The 11,430-nt window shown below is 68.7% G+C and overlaps 1 protein-coding gene across 1 annotated transcript; it reads left to right on the forward strand.

Annotated features, from left to right (window-relative positions):
- The first annotated feature begins 2,295 nt into the window (after positions 1-2,295).
- On the forward strand, positions 2,296-10,568 carry OSBPL2 (oxysterol binding protein like 2). The gene is made up of 13 exons (XM_056108070.1): positions 2,296-2,423; positions 2,739-2,835; positions 3,379-3,454; positions 4,527-4,661; positions 5,531-5,628; positions 6,860-7,042; positions 7,445-7,552; positions 7,712-7,801; positions 8,172-8,295; positions 8,504-8,611; positions 8,792-8,915; positions 9,125-9,215; positions 9,738-10,568. Exons 1-13 carry the CDS (start codon positions 2,387-2,389, stop codon positions 9,838-9,840), a joined length of 1,374 nt encoding a protein of 457 aa, XP_055964045.1. The 5' UTR covers positions 2,296-2,386; the 3' UTR covers positions 9,841-10,568.
- Positions 10,569-11,430: the final 862 nt, after the last annotated feature.

Raw genomic sequence — 11,430 nt, forward strand, 5'->3', positions numbered from 1 at the left:
ACCGGCCGGGGCCCGGGGCCCGGCGGGGCGCGCGGCGGCGGCGGCGGCGGGGCTCGGCGGGGCGTGTCCGGGCCGGCCGCTGCCCCCGGGGTCCGGCGCGCCCCGTCCCCGCGCCGGCCTCGGTCTGGGCGGGGCGGGGGGCGGCGGGCGGGGGGGAGGGGCGCCGGGCCTCGGGCCTGGGGTCCCCGCGGCGGCCGCCGGGGGCCTCGGGCTGCCCCGCCCAGCGCCGGCCCCGAGCGGGTCCGCAGCGCCCCGGCGTGTCCAGGGGCGCCGAGAGGGCTGCGGGGGCGTCCAGGCGGCAGGGAGGACCCGGGCCCACGCGCCGCGGCTTGCGGCCCTCGCAGGAGCGACCCCAGAAGCAGACCCGAGGGTCCCCGAGCGCCCCTTTCCCCACGCCGGGCTGGGTTCCTGCTCCCGTCCCGAGCACTGAGTCCCGGGGGCTGCGGGGACGGCGCCTGCCCGGCCCGCGGCCCACCCGGGTTCCATCCCCGGCATCCCGAGGGTCCCCTGAGCCCGCCAGGAGTGAGCCGGAGTGCAGAGCCCGAGTCAGCCCTGAGCACCCAGTCACGACCCCAAGTCCCCCCTCCCCAAATACCCCGGACAGCTCAGCACTGCGTCGGGGGTAGCACTGCTGGGTCCGGGGAACGTGCGCCCCTGGGTTGCGCCCCAGCGCCCGCCCCGAGCCCTGGGTCGCCCCTCGCGTTAGGGCAGCAGGGTCACCGCTGCCCTTTCTTCGCAGGGGCCCAGCCCAGCGCGGCCGGGGCCTCACGGGCAGGATGCAAGGGGGTGCTGCCCCCATCTCCCGGGGCAGTCCTCCTCCTCCGGGCCGGGGGGCCGAGCAGGGGCCCTCGCTCAGCCCTCAGTCTTGCCCTGGAGTGGCCTCTGGGACTGGCCGCCTGGACTCCGGCCGCGGTGCCGTCCCCAGGAGCAGACTCCCGAGCGGCCGTGACGTCCGGCTGCTTTCTCCGTGTTGGCGCCTGCATGTGCCGCTCGAGCCGCGCCGCCTTCTGGCTCTGTGGCTCCTGGGCCCGCCGGCCGGGCTGTGCCTTGTTCGTGGTCCCCGGCTTCACCCTGGCCTAGAACTTGTCATCATCCTCCGGGCTGCGAAGGCGCCTGGCCTGGCCGTGACCCTCGGAGAGCGTGGAGACTCGGCCGCGGGGGCTGTGCCCTGGACAGCTTGTCCCTGCCGTCCGCTAGCCGAGGTCTGGGGGTCTCCCTGGCAGGAGCGCTGCTCCTCCCTCAGACACCTCCTGGCCCAAGAGTCGTTTTGGTTTTGGTTTCGGTTTCTGGACCACACCCAGCGGTGCTCCAGGCTCACTCCTGGCGGCCCGGGACCATGTGGGTGCGGGCAAGGCAGATGCCCCCTCCACCCCCGCCATGCTGTCGCCCTGCTCGAGACTGAGCTTTTAAGCACTGACCGTCTGAACCACCGATTTGGGGCTGGTCGTCCTTCCCAGACCTGACCCAGAGGTGCTGTCCCAGTCCTCTTCTCTTGCTGGGCAGTGGGCGGGAGGCAGGTGCTCGGCTGCTCCCTTGTTCCCGGGTGACCGGGTCTGGGGGGCCCTCACAGGGTCCCTGCTGCTGACCTGAGTTGGGAGGGACCCCACTGCGGCCCGCTCTGCCTCCCCACGCCCGTCAGCAGCATGAGGCCAGGAGGAAGGGGAGGCCGCCCCTAATCTGCCCTCGCGGCCACACAGCCCGCCCTGCCCTCCTGGGGCCTCAGCCTTGGGCCGGGCTGGGGCTGCCCAGGAGACGAGCCAGCAGCCGCTTCCTGCACCGACTGTCCCCTTGGACTGCATGGCGGCCTGAGGCCCCTCCCGCAGGGCCACGGGCCACCCGGGCTCTGGAGCCTCCCCCGGGTGGGCAACTGCGTGTGGGCTTGGGCTGGACACGGTGCCTGGCCCCTGCCCCTGTGCATGCCAGCCGTCCACACTGCAGGCGCCCCCATGGGAATCGCCGGCCTGAGCTCCCCTGGTTGAACACACCCTTCCGTGCTGGCTGCAGCTGCCCGGTGCGAAGACCTGAGGTGTGGACATGCCCCCTCAGCACTCCGTGCGCCTCACGGTGGCCGGGCCGGAGCCCCCGGGGCGGCCTCCTCGGTCCCGTCCTTGTCTCCCTGTTTCTGGGTGGACACGATGGCGCTTCCAAGGCACACCCTTCAGGGTCCTCCGCATCACACGGGCACTTGGGAATCCCCTCTGCGGCCGGAGAGGCCACTGGGGCCGTGCCTGACCACCACCAAGGCCGGACAGTGGCATCTGCAGGCCTCTGAGAGCCACGGTGTCCTTCCCCAGGGTGCAGCACTCCCGAGTCCAGTGGCCACTCACTGCGTGTGCTTGACTCGCCATGCCTGAGGAGTGAGGCAGAGGAGGGCCTGCTGCGGAGCATGGACGGGGAGGAGCAGTTCTTCGACGCCGTCACCGGTCAGTGGGGAACGGCAGGGACACACACACTCACACACACTCACACACTCACGTTCACACATACACGCGCACACACACATGCTCACTGGGGCTGCCAGCGCGCATGGACTGCTCAGGACCAGCCCTGGGGGTTCCCAGGTACCCCTGGAGCCTTGCTCTGAGTGCGTGGGCGGGGGCTCGCGTGGTTCCGACTGGGCCAGAAGCTGCACCCGGGGTGCCAGCCTGTGCTGACTTGCCTGCTGCGCTCTCAGTGCTCGGGGTGGCGGCGGTCTTGGGGCTGCTGCCCGTGCTGAGACCCCCGTGCCCGTCTCCCAGGCTTCGACTCTGCCAGCTCCTCCGGGGAGTTTTCCGAGACGAGCCCCCGAGATGCCGGGGAGAGCCCCCCGCAGGAAAATGGGGTCCGGAAGCACAGGTACGTGGCCCTCCGGCCGGGCTCCTTCCCTGCCGGGCCGAGTCTTCCTGCCGCCACCCCCCCCCCCGGCTGCTTTGGGCCCCCAGTTTCACGAATGTGTGCGACCAGTGGGGTGCGGCAGGGAGGCCGCCTGCTGCGCCTCCCGGGCTTCTGCCGTCGTCCCGGTCTGCCATCAGGGCTGGCTCAGCTCTGCCTGCACCTTTGCGGCGCGCACACCCTCCCCTGCAGCCCTGCCCGCGGTGCCTCAGCTGGCACTGGCCCCTGCCCTCCCACTGCGTGTGCCTGGGCTGTGCCATCCAGGTGGGGGAGGCCCTTGGGGGACACAGGGACACGGCTGCAGCTGCCCGAGTGGGCTGACCCACGCCCCCTCTCCTGACTGGCCCCCGGACGCGCCTTGCCCAGCCTGCGGGGACCCCGTGGCTCCACACCTGAGCCAGGCTCTCCCACCCGTCGCCCACCGCCGCCGGCCACCGAGCCAGTCCCGCAGCCCTGGCGTGAGGCGCCGCCTCGCTCTGAGCTCTGGGGCTGCCCGTGTCTCTGCAGGACGTCGCTGCCCGCGCCCATGTTCAGCAGGAGCGACTTCAGCGTCTGGAGCATCCTGAGGAAGTGCATCGGCCTGGTGAGTATGGCCAGGCCGCGGTCAGCCCCTGCGGCGCCCGCAGCCGAGTGCTTCAGCATGGCAGGTCTGACGGGGTCCCAGCTGGAGAGGGCAGGACGCGGGCACAGAACATGGACCCGGCAGGCAGCAGGATGGCCAGCACCTAAGGGCCGGTGGCAGTGCTCCTGCGTGCCTGTGCTAGGGGCGGGAGTGTGTGCCTGTCACGCGGGCCCCGTCCTGCGTGCATGTGCCCCTGCCCCATGTGTACCCTGGCCCAGCTCCCTGTGTGGCCCCCGTAGGGACCCAGCTGGGCTCCTCAGACTTGCCCTGGCCCCCAGGGCCGCTCCAGGGCCTCCAACAGGGATGGGGGGACCCTCTGGCACAGTTACACGCAGCTGCATGTGTGTCCACATCTGTGTTCACGGCTGCACACGTCCATGCCTGTGTCTACACACACGTGTATGAACGTCACAGCTGCACATTTGTGCACGTCTATGTAAATGTATGTACATCTGTCATGACAGAACACGCGTGCATGTTGGTGTCTGTCAGTGGCTGCACATGTGTATATCTGTCACGACTTAACATGTGTGCATGCCTGCCATGGCAGAACACGCATACACGTTGGTGTCATGACTATACACTTGCATGTCTATGCCATGGCTGCACATGTGTGTCTGTACCTGTGTGCATGTTTGCCATGGTAGAACACGTGTGCATGGCAGAACACGTACGTGTTGGTGTCATGACTGCACGTGCATGCATGTCTGTCATGGATGCACATGTGTGCGTGTCTGTGTACCTGTGTGCATGTTTGCTGTGGCAGAACATGTGTGCATGTTGGTGTCACGGCCGCACATATGGAGCAGGGCTGGCAGCTGTGTGAGGCTCCGAGCTGCCCGGGCCGCGCTCCACCTTCTGCGTTGGCACCTGGGTGGCAGGATGCGGTGCCTGCAGCTCCACCAGTGATGCAGTGAGCGGCTCCGAGGGCGGGCGCTGGTGACAGAAGCCAACCGGGACAGCCGCGGGGGTGGGAGGGAGGCTGGTGACAGAGCAGGCCGGGCCGGGCGGGACAGCCTTCGGGTCCCCGCAGGAGCTCTCTAAGATCACCATGCCCATCGCCTTCAACGAGCCCCTGAGTTTCCTGCAGCGGATCACGGAGTACATGGAGCACGTGTACCTCATACGCAGGGCGTCCTGCCAGCCGCAGCCCCTGGAGAGGATGCAGGTGGGTGCGGGCAGGGGCGGCGCCTCTGACCTTCCTGGGCTTCTCAGCCTCACTGTTGAGGTGTGCTCTGCCTGTGTGTGCTCTCGCGGTGCGACGTGCGTGGGAATGCACGCGTGGGATGTGTGAGCGTGCCACGTGAGCGAGCATGGACTTCACGTGTGCTCATCTGCGCACGGGGTGTGCATTTGCGAACATGGTCGGTGTGTGCACGACTGAGCTTCATGCGTCCGAGACGTGTGTGACTGTGGGAATATAGGCACTGCACACGAACGCGCGAGGTGTGAGTACACGTGTGCTGTGTATGTGAACGTGGGTGGTGAGTGAGCGTGCGAGCACGTGTGCACTGTGCGTGAGGCGGGCAGTGTGAGCACATGTCCATTGTGTGTGAAAGTGCGAGGTGCGTGTGAACACTTCTGCGCTGTGCGAGTGTGAGTACCTGTGCACTGCGTGTGAATGGGTGCTGGGCGAGCATGTGTGAATGTGTGAAGTGTGTGAGCACGTGTGCATTGTGAGTGTGTGGGCACGTGTGCGCCGGGCGTGTGCCCAGGCTGAGGGTTCGTGCTCCCGAAGTTCCTCTTGCCTCTGCTGTCCCTGCGAGTGGCCGGTACGGGGCTGGGGCTCAGAGGGCTTAGTGGGTGGAGCTTGGCGTGCGGGAGCCCCAGCCCTCCCGGGCCCGAGCACTGTGCTGGGAGCAGGCCTGAGCACCACTGGGTGTGGCATGGAGAGATCAGACCGATGAGCCCCCTCCTCCTCGCCCTCCCTCCCCTGCTCTTCCCCTTCCTCTCCATCCCGCTCTGCCCCTCCCCACTTGCCCCTCGCCTCCCCCCCCCCCCCCGCCCTGCCCTCAAGGCCCTGCTTCCTGCTTCCAGTCCGTGGCGGCCTTCGCGGTGTCGGCCGTGGCCTCGCAGTGGGAGAGAACCGGCAAACCCTTCAACCCGCTGCTGGGAGAGACCTACGAGCTGGTCAGGTAAGGCCCCTCCAGTGGCTGCTGCGGGGAGCCTGGGGGCGGGGAGGGCCGTGGCTGGGGGCAGGGCAGGGCAGGGCCAGGACGGGCTGGGCTGCGGGCAGGCCTGGGGGTCCTCCGTGCCGCCCTGAGCCGCGCCCCGCAGAGAGAGGCCCGGACTCAGGCTGAGCCTGCAGGGGCAGCTTCTAGAACAGCCTTTGTGCCACCTCAGCACCCAGCCCGAGGCCGTGGGAGTTGGGGGGCTTGTGCAGAGGAGGGTAAGACGGGACCCATCCATCCTGCCGCCACACGCAGGACCGCGACACCCCATGGCCACAAACACCGGGTGGGACAGTGCTGCCCGTGGCCATTGCCCAGGCCTGCTGGTGTCCGTGTCCACCCTTGCTTTGTTGGCTGTGACCCCTGGGCCCTCGCAGTTGCTGCGGGTGCTGGTAGCCAGGGGTGGGCCCAGCTCCAGGCCTGGGGCCAGGTGTGGCCGCTTCACTCACCACAGGACGGCAGGGGGAAGGGGTGGTGGGGGAGGGCGCATGGCCGGGGCGTGGGGGCAGGGGTGAGGTGGGGTGGGTGGGTGCAGTCCCATGGACGGGCTAAAGGCCCCGTCCCAGCAGGGGGGGCTGGACCGAGGCGGATGAGCTCTGAGGGCCTCGCCTTGGGCCGCTCCGGGCTGACGGCCTTTTCTAGATGCTTCTGGCGAGCCGGGGGTGCTCGGCCCTGCGTGGCGCCGCACGCGCGTCCTGAAGGCGATCGATTGGGAGGGTGACGGCGGGCAGGACGGGAAGGGGCTGACCCCCGCCCCCCAAGGCCCCCGCGTCTCCAGGAAGCCCACCCAGGCCCGGCTGCGGCTCGCGGAGGCTGGTCGGGGCCTGGCGCGCAGACAAGCACTCATTTTCCAAATTACATACCTGGGCAGGCGACCTTTCAAATCCGCTCTGCGCCTGCCTTCCCCGGCAGCGCGTGGAAGCTCTGGTCCCAGTTAAGTTCGTAATTATGTGGTTTAGCTTTATAATTCTTAATGACTGCAGCTGTAGGTGTATTCACGGTTCCGGAACAATTAAAAACTGACATTTTTATTGAAAAAGCAAGTCGCTGAAATTCCCATTTCCTGCCAGGAATATCTTGGGGTGGAAGACGTGTCCTCCCCGGACTCGGGGGGTCCCGGGGGGCGGGCAGAGGCTGGCGTGGTGCCTGCGTTGCCGCCTCGCGTGGCACTCAGGCTGGCCCGTGCTCGCCGCAGGGAAGACCTGGGCTTCAGGTGCATCTCGGAGCAGGTCAGCCACCACCCGCCCGTCAGCGCCTTCCACTCCGAGGGCCTCGGGCAGGACTTCCTGTTCCACGGCTCCATCTACCCCAAGCTGCGCTTCTGGGGCAAGAGCGTCGAGGCCGAGCCGCGGGGCACCATCACGCTGGAGCTGCCTGCGTGAGTGGCCCCACCCCCCGGGGCACCGCCCGGGGGCCTCTCCCTGCCGTGCCCCCCTCCCCTTCCCGAGGCTCCCCCCAACCCTGGGCCCCTCCAGAAACGCAGACAGGCCTCGCGGACGCCGGCTTGGCTGGGCGGGGACCTCCGTGCCCTTCTGGCTTCGCCCGCAGCTGGCCCAGGGCGCGAGGGCTGTGCAGGGTCGGGTCCTTGAGGCCCAGCTCTGAGGCCACCAGCACCCTCGAGTTGAACTGCCCAAGTCCAGCCTCCCGGATGCTACAGCCAGAGGCAAGCCGGTGGCCTCACGCAGGCGTGCTCCCCCCGCCCCCTCGCCGCTGCCGCCCCTGCTCCCGCGGGTGCCCTCCCGGGTCGGCAGGGTGGGCGCCCTGACCTGCCGGCCCGCAGGCACCAGGAGGCCTACACGTGGAGCAACCCCACGTGCTGCGTGCACAACATCCTCCTGGGGAAGCTGTGGATCGAGCAGTACGGCACGGTGGAGATCGTCAACCACAGGTGCCCGCCTCGGCCCCGCTGACGGGCCGGCCCCGGGGCTCGCCCCTGAGGCCCCAGATGCGGCCAGCGCTCGGGCTGGCTGGACGGTGCGCCCCCTCCCCCACGTGCCCCTCCCCCACCCCTCCGCCCCTTCTCAGGGCGCACCCGATCCTCCTGCAGGACCGGGGACAAGTGCGTGCTCCACTTCCGGCCCTGCGGGCTGTTCGGCAGGGAACTGCACCGCGTCGAGGGCCACATCCAGGACAAGAAGTAGGTCTGGGCCGCCCGAGCACTCGGGGCGTGGTCCTGTTTGGGCTCTGGGCGGGGGGGGGGGGGGGGGGGGCCCTGCCAGAGGGGCAGCCAGCAGGAGGCCACCCCACCTCCCCTCAGGCCCAGAGTGGGCCTGGGGCTCCCGGAAGGGGCTGCGGTCCAGCCGGACGGGGTGGGGACCCCTGGGTGGGGGGGCGCTCCGGGCCATCTTTCTTTTCCACACTGGCACGCTCGGCCCTGGAAGCGGGGGGCCGCCGGGCGCCCCAGGCAGTGGAGGCCAGGGCAGAGACCCCGGCCCGGCCGGCCGCCCGAGTGACCTGCGGGCGGAATGGGCCCGTTTCTGCGCCCGCTGACCCGCCCCGCCCCCCAGCAGGAAGAAGCTGTTCGTGGTCTACGGCAAGTGGACTGAGTGTCTGTGGGGCATCGAGCCCGCGGCCTACGAGCGCTTCCAGAAGGAGGAGCGCAGGGGCGGCGCCCCAAGGGAGCCCAGCCTGGTGAGGGCTGCGGGGTCCCCGTCGTCCCCCGTGGGTGCCGGCTCGGGCCGAGGGGGCAGCCGGCTTCCCCCCAGCTGCCCACCTCGGCCCTTTGGCTCCGGGGCCACCCGGCTGTGCTCCGTGGTCTCGCCTGGGGCGGGGGTCCGCCCACGCGCTCGGGCCGGGGCGTGGGGACGTGCGTCCCCTCCACAGGCTGCACCTCTTCCAGGACGGGGACGCGGCGGACGCGGTGCCCGGGGCGCAGGAGTCGGTGCGGGTCATTCCCGGCAGCAAGCTGCTCTGGAGGGTCAGCAGCCGGCCCCCAAACTCGGCCCAGGTCTGTGCAGCCCGCGGCCGGGTCGGCTGAGCGCGGGGTGGGCGCCCGGGGCTGGCCTGTGCTGCCCGCGAGGGGCCTCCCGCTGGCCAGCAGGGCCGGGGGGGCGGCTCCGTGGCGGCGAGCACTGGGCTGTGTTGCGGGGCTGCGGGACGCCCGCCGCTGACCCGGCCACCCCTGCAGATGTACAACTTCAGCAGCTTCACCATGAGCCTCAACGAGCTGGAGGCGGGCATGGAGGGGCTCCTGGCGCCCACCGACTGCCGCCTGCGGCCTGACATCCGCAGCATGGAGAACGGCGACATGGGTGCGCCGGGCGGAGGGACCCCACCCCATTTGCCTGGAGGGGACCCCTGTGTGGCGGCCGGCAGGCCTGGCAGGGGGCGGGAGCGCAGTGGCCAGACTGGGGGCTGCGGGAGGCCCCCGGAGGACGCGGGCGGAGCTGGGGGTGCGGGGGGTCCCAGCACCCTGTCCTCTGGCCTGTCTGCGGACTCCCCCACGTGTGCTCGCGCCTAGATCTGGCCACTCAGGAGAAGGAGCGGCTGGAGGAGAAGCAGCGGGAGGCACGGAGGGGACGCGCCAGGGAGGACGCCGAGTGGCAGACAAGGTGAGGGGACCCCGGACACACGCAGACACGCACAGAAACACACAGGCACATGTGCACACGCACATAGACAGTGCAGACAGACACACACACAGACACACAGACACGTGCACAGATACAGACACACACAGACACGTGCAGTCACAGACACACAGACACATGCAAACATGCGCACAGAGACATGCATAATACAGACACACTCGTGCGCAGACAGACACACACAGGGACACACACAGGGACACGCACAGACACATGCACAGACACGCGCACAGACATACACAGGGACATGCACAGATACAGACACACGTGCACAGACACAGACACACAGGCACACAGAGACATGCACAGATGCACACGTGCACACACACGCACAGACACAGGGCTGGGGGCCTGCGACCGTCGGGGCCCCGCCGGGCCAGGCTGCCTCGGGGTGGCTCGAGGGATGCCAGCCTGTTTCCGAGAGCTGCCCGTCTCGAGCACGCAGCCGATGGCGCCGCCTGGGCCCTGATGCGCCTCTGCCCGTAGGTGGTTCCACCGGGGCAAGAACCCGCACACGGGCTCCCCTGACTGGCTGTACACGGGCCGCTACTTCGAGCGGGACTTCTCGGGCTGCCCCGACATCTACTGAGCGGCTGGGGCCCTCCCGCGGGAACCGGCACTGGCCCCGCCGAGGCTGGACCCGAGAGGCCGTCGGGCCAGGCGTTTCTCCACAAAGCTTCACCGGGACCAGCATGTCCTCGCGGAGGAGATGGGGACCCTGCCGCGTGTCCCCGTGGACGGCCGCCACGTGTTCGAAGGCCGGAGCTGGAGCCGGAGCTTGGGAAGGGCCAGAGGTCTGCCCCTCTGGCTTGGGGCGGCTGGAGAGCAGGACTCGCGTCCACCGCCCCAGTTGGCCACCGACAGTGCTGAGCACTGGCACAGCGGGGAGGGGACTTGCCTGGCACGCGGCCCACCTGGGTCTGGTTCCCGGTACTCGGTGTGGCCCCCTAAGCCCTGTCAGGAGGACCTCTGAGTGGAGAGCCAGGAGTGAGCCCTGAGCACTGCCACGTGTGGCCCAAAGACCAAAAAAAGAAAGGAAAAAGGAAGTTATTTGGTGCTGGAGCGATGTACAGCTGGGAGGGCACTTGCCTGGCACGCCGCCCACCCGGGTTCAGTCCCCGGCATCCCGTATGGCCCCCGAGCACCACCAGGAGTAATTTCTAAGCACAGAACCAGGAGTGACCCTTAGCATTGCTGGGTGTGACCAGAACACAAGAAAACTCCCAGATTCCTGCCCCCGCCCACCACAGGCCACAGGCAGCCCTGCGCTGGCCCTGACGCTGTCCCCGGGGCCTCATGCTGGTGCAAGGACACTGTCCCAGGCCCTTGCGTGTCAAGGCTCCTGGCCACACCTGTGATTAAAGCACTTGGGAAGCTGCTGGCGTCTCATTGCACGTCCCCATCAGAGGTGCGTGCCAGGCCTCTGTGCAAAGGGCCGAAGGGAAGGTGGGCCTGTCTGGCTGCTCCTTGGGGGGTGGGGCGATGGGAAACGGGGGAGGGTAAGCCCAAAGTTGCATTGAAAGAACCCCTCCGGGGCTAGGAGATGGGACTGCAGAAAGGCTTCAGGAGGAAGCCCCAAGCAGAGCCAGGAGTCAGCCCGAGCACAGAGCCGAGAGTCAGCCCCAAGCACAGAGCTGGGAGTCAGCCCTGGGCACAGAGCCGGAATCAGCCCGAGCACAGAGCCGAGAGTCAGCCCCGAACACAGAGCTGAGAGTCAGCCCCAAGCACAGAGTTGGGAGTTTTAGCCCTGAGCACAGAGCCAGGTGTCTGGGTGGGTCTCAGGATGCTTCCGAATTGCTGACCAGTAGCTCACATCTGGATCGCCTGAGGCTTTGGGCTGGTCAGTGGGTTCCTGGGCACATGTGCGCCTAACTCAGTCTGCAAGGGACGCTCCTTCCCACAAACGCTCCCTCAAGGCCATGCAGGCACGGCCTGAGCACTGTGTCCTGAGCACCATGTGGGTGGGCTGTGGCCCCGCACTGGAGCCTGACTGCTGTGGCTCATACACTGGCTGTGGCATCTGGGTGCTGGCAACTCAGGCTGGACCCCCGCAAGGCTCCCTAGAAGAGGCTTTGCAAGGACGGGGACGGCCTTGGGGCTTGTTAGACGTGAGGGGGTCTGAGGCTTCGCCGAGGCAGGTGCAGCCCATCTCGCTTTCCTAGAGGTGGCCCGTCCTCGG

Source organism: Sorex fumeus, unplaced genomic scaffold (assembly GCF_029834395.1).
Source record: "Sorex fumeus unplaced genomic scaffold, SorFum_2.1 ptg000193l, whole genome shotgun sequence".
Taxonomy (NCBI): Eukaryota; Metazoa; Chordata; class Mammalia; order Eulipotyphla; family Soricidae; genus Sorex; species Sorex fumeus.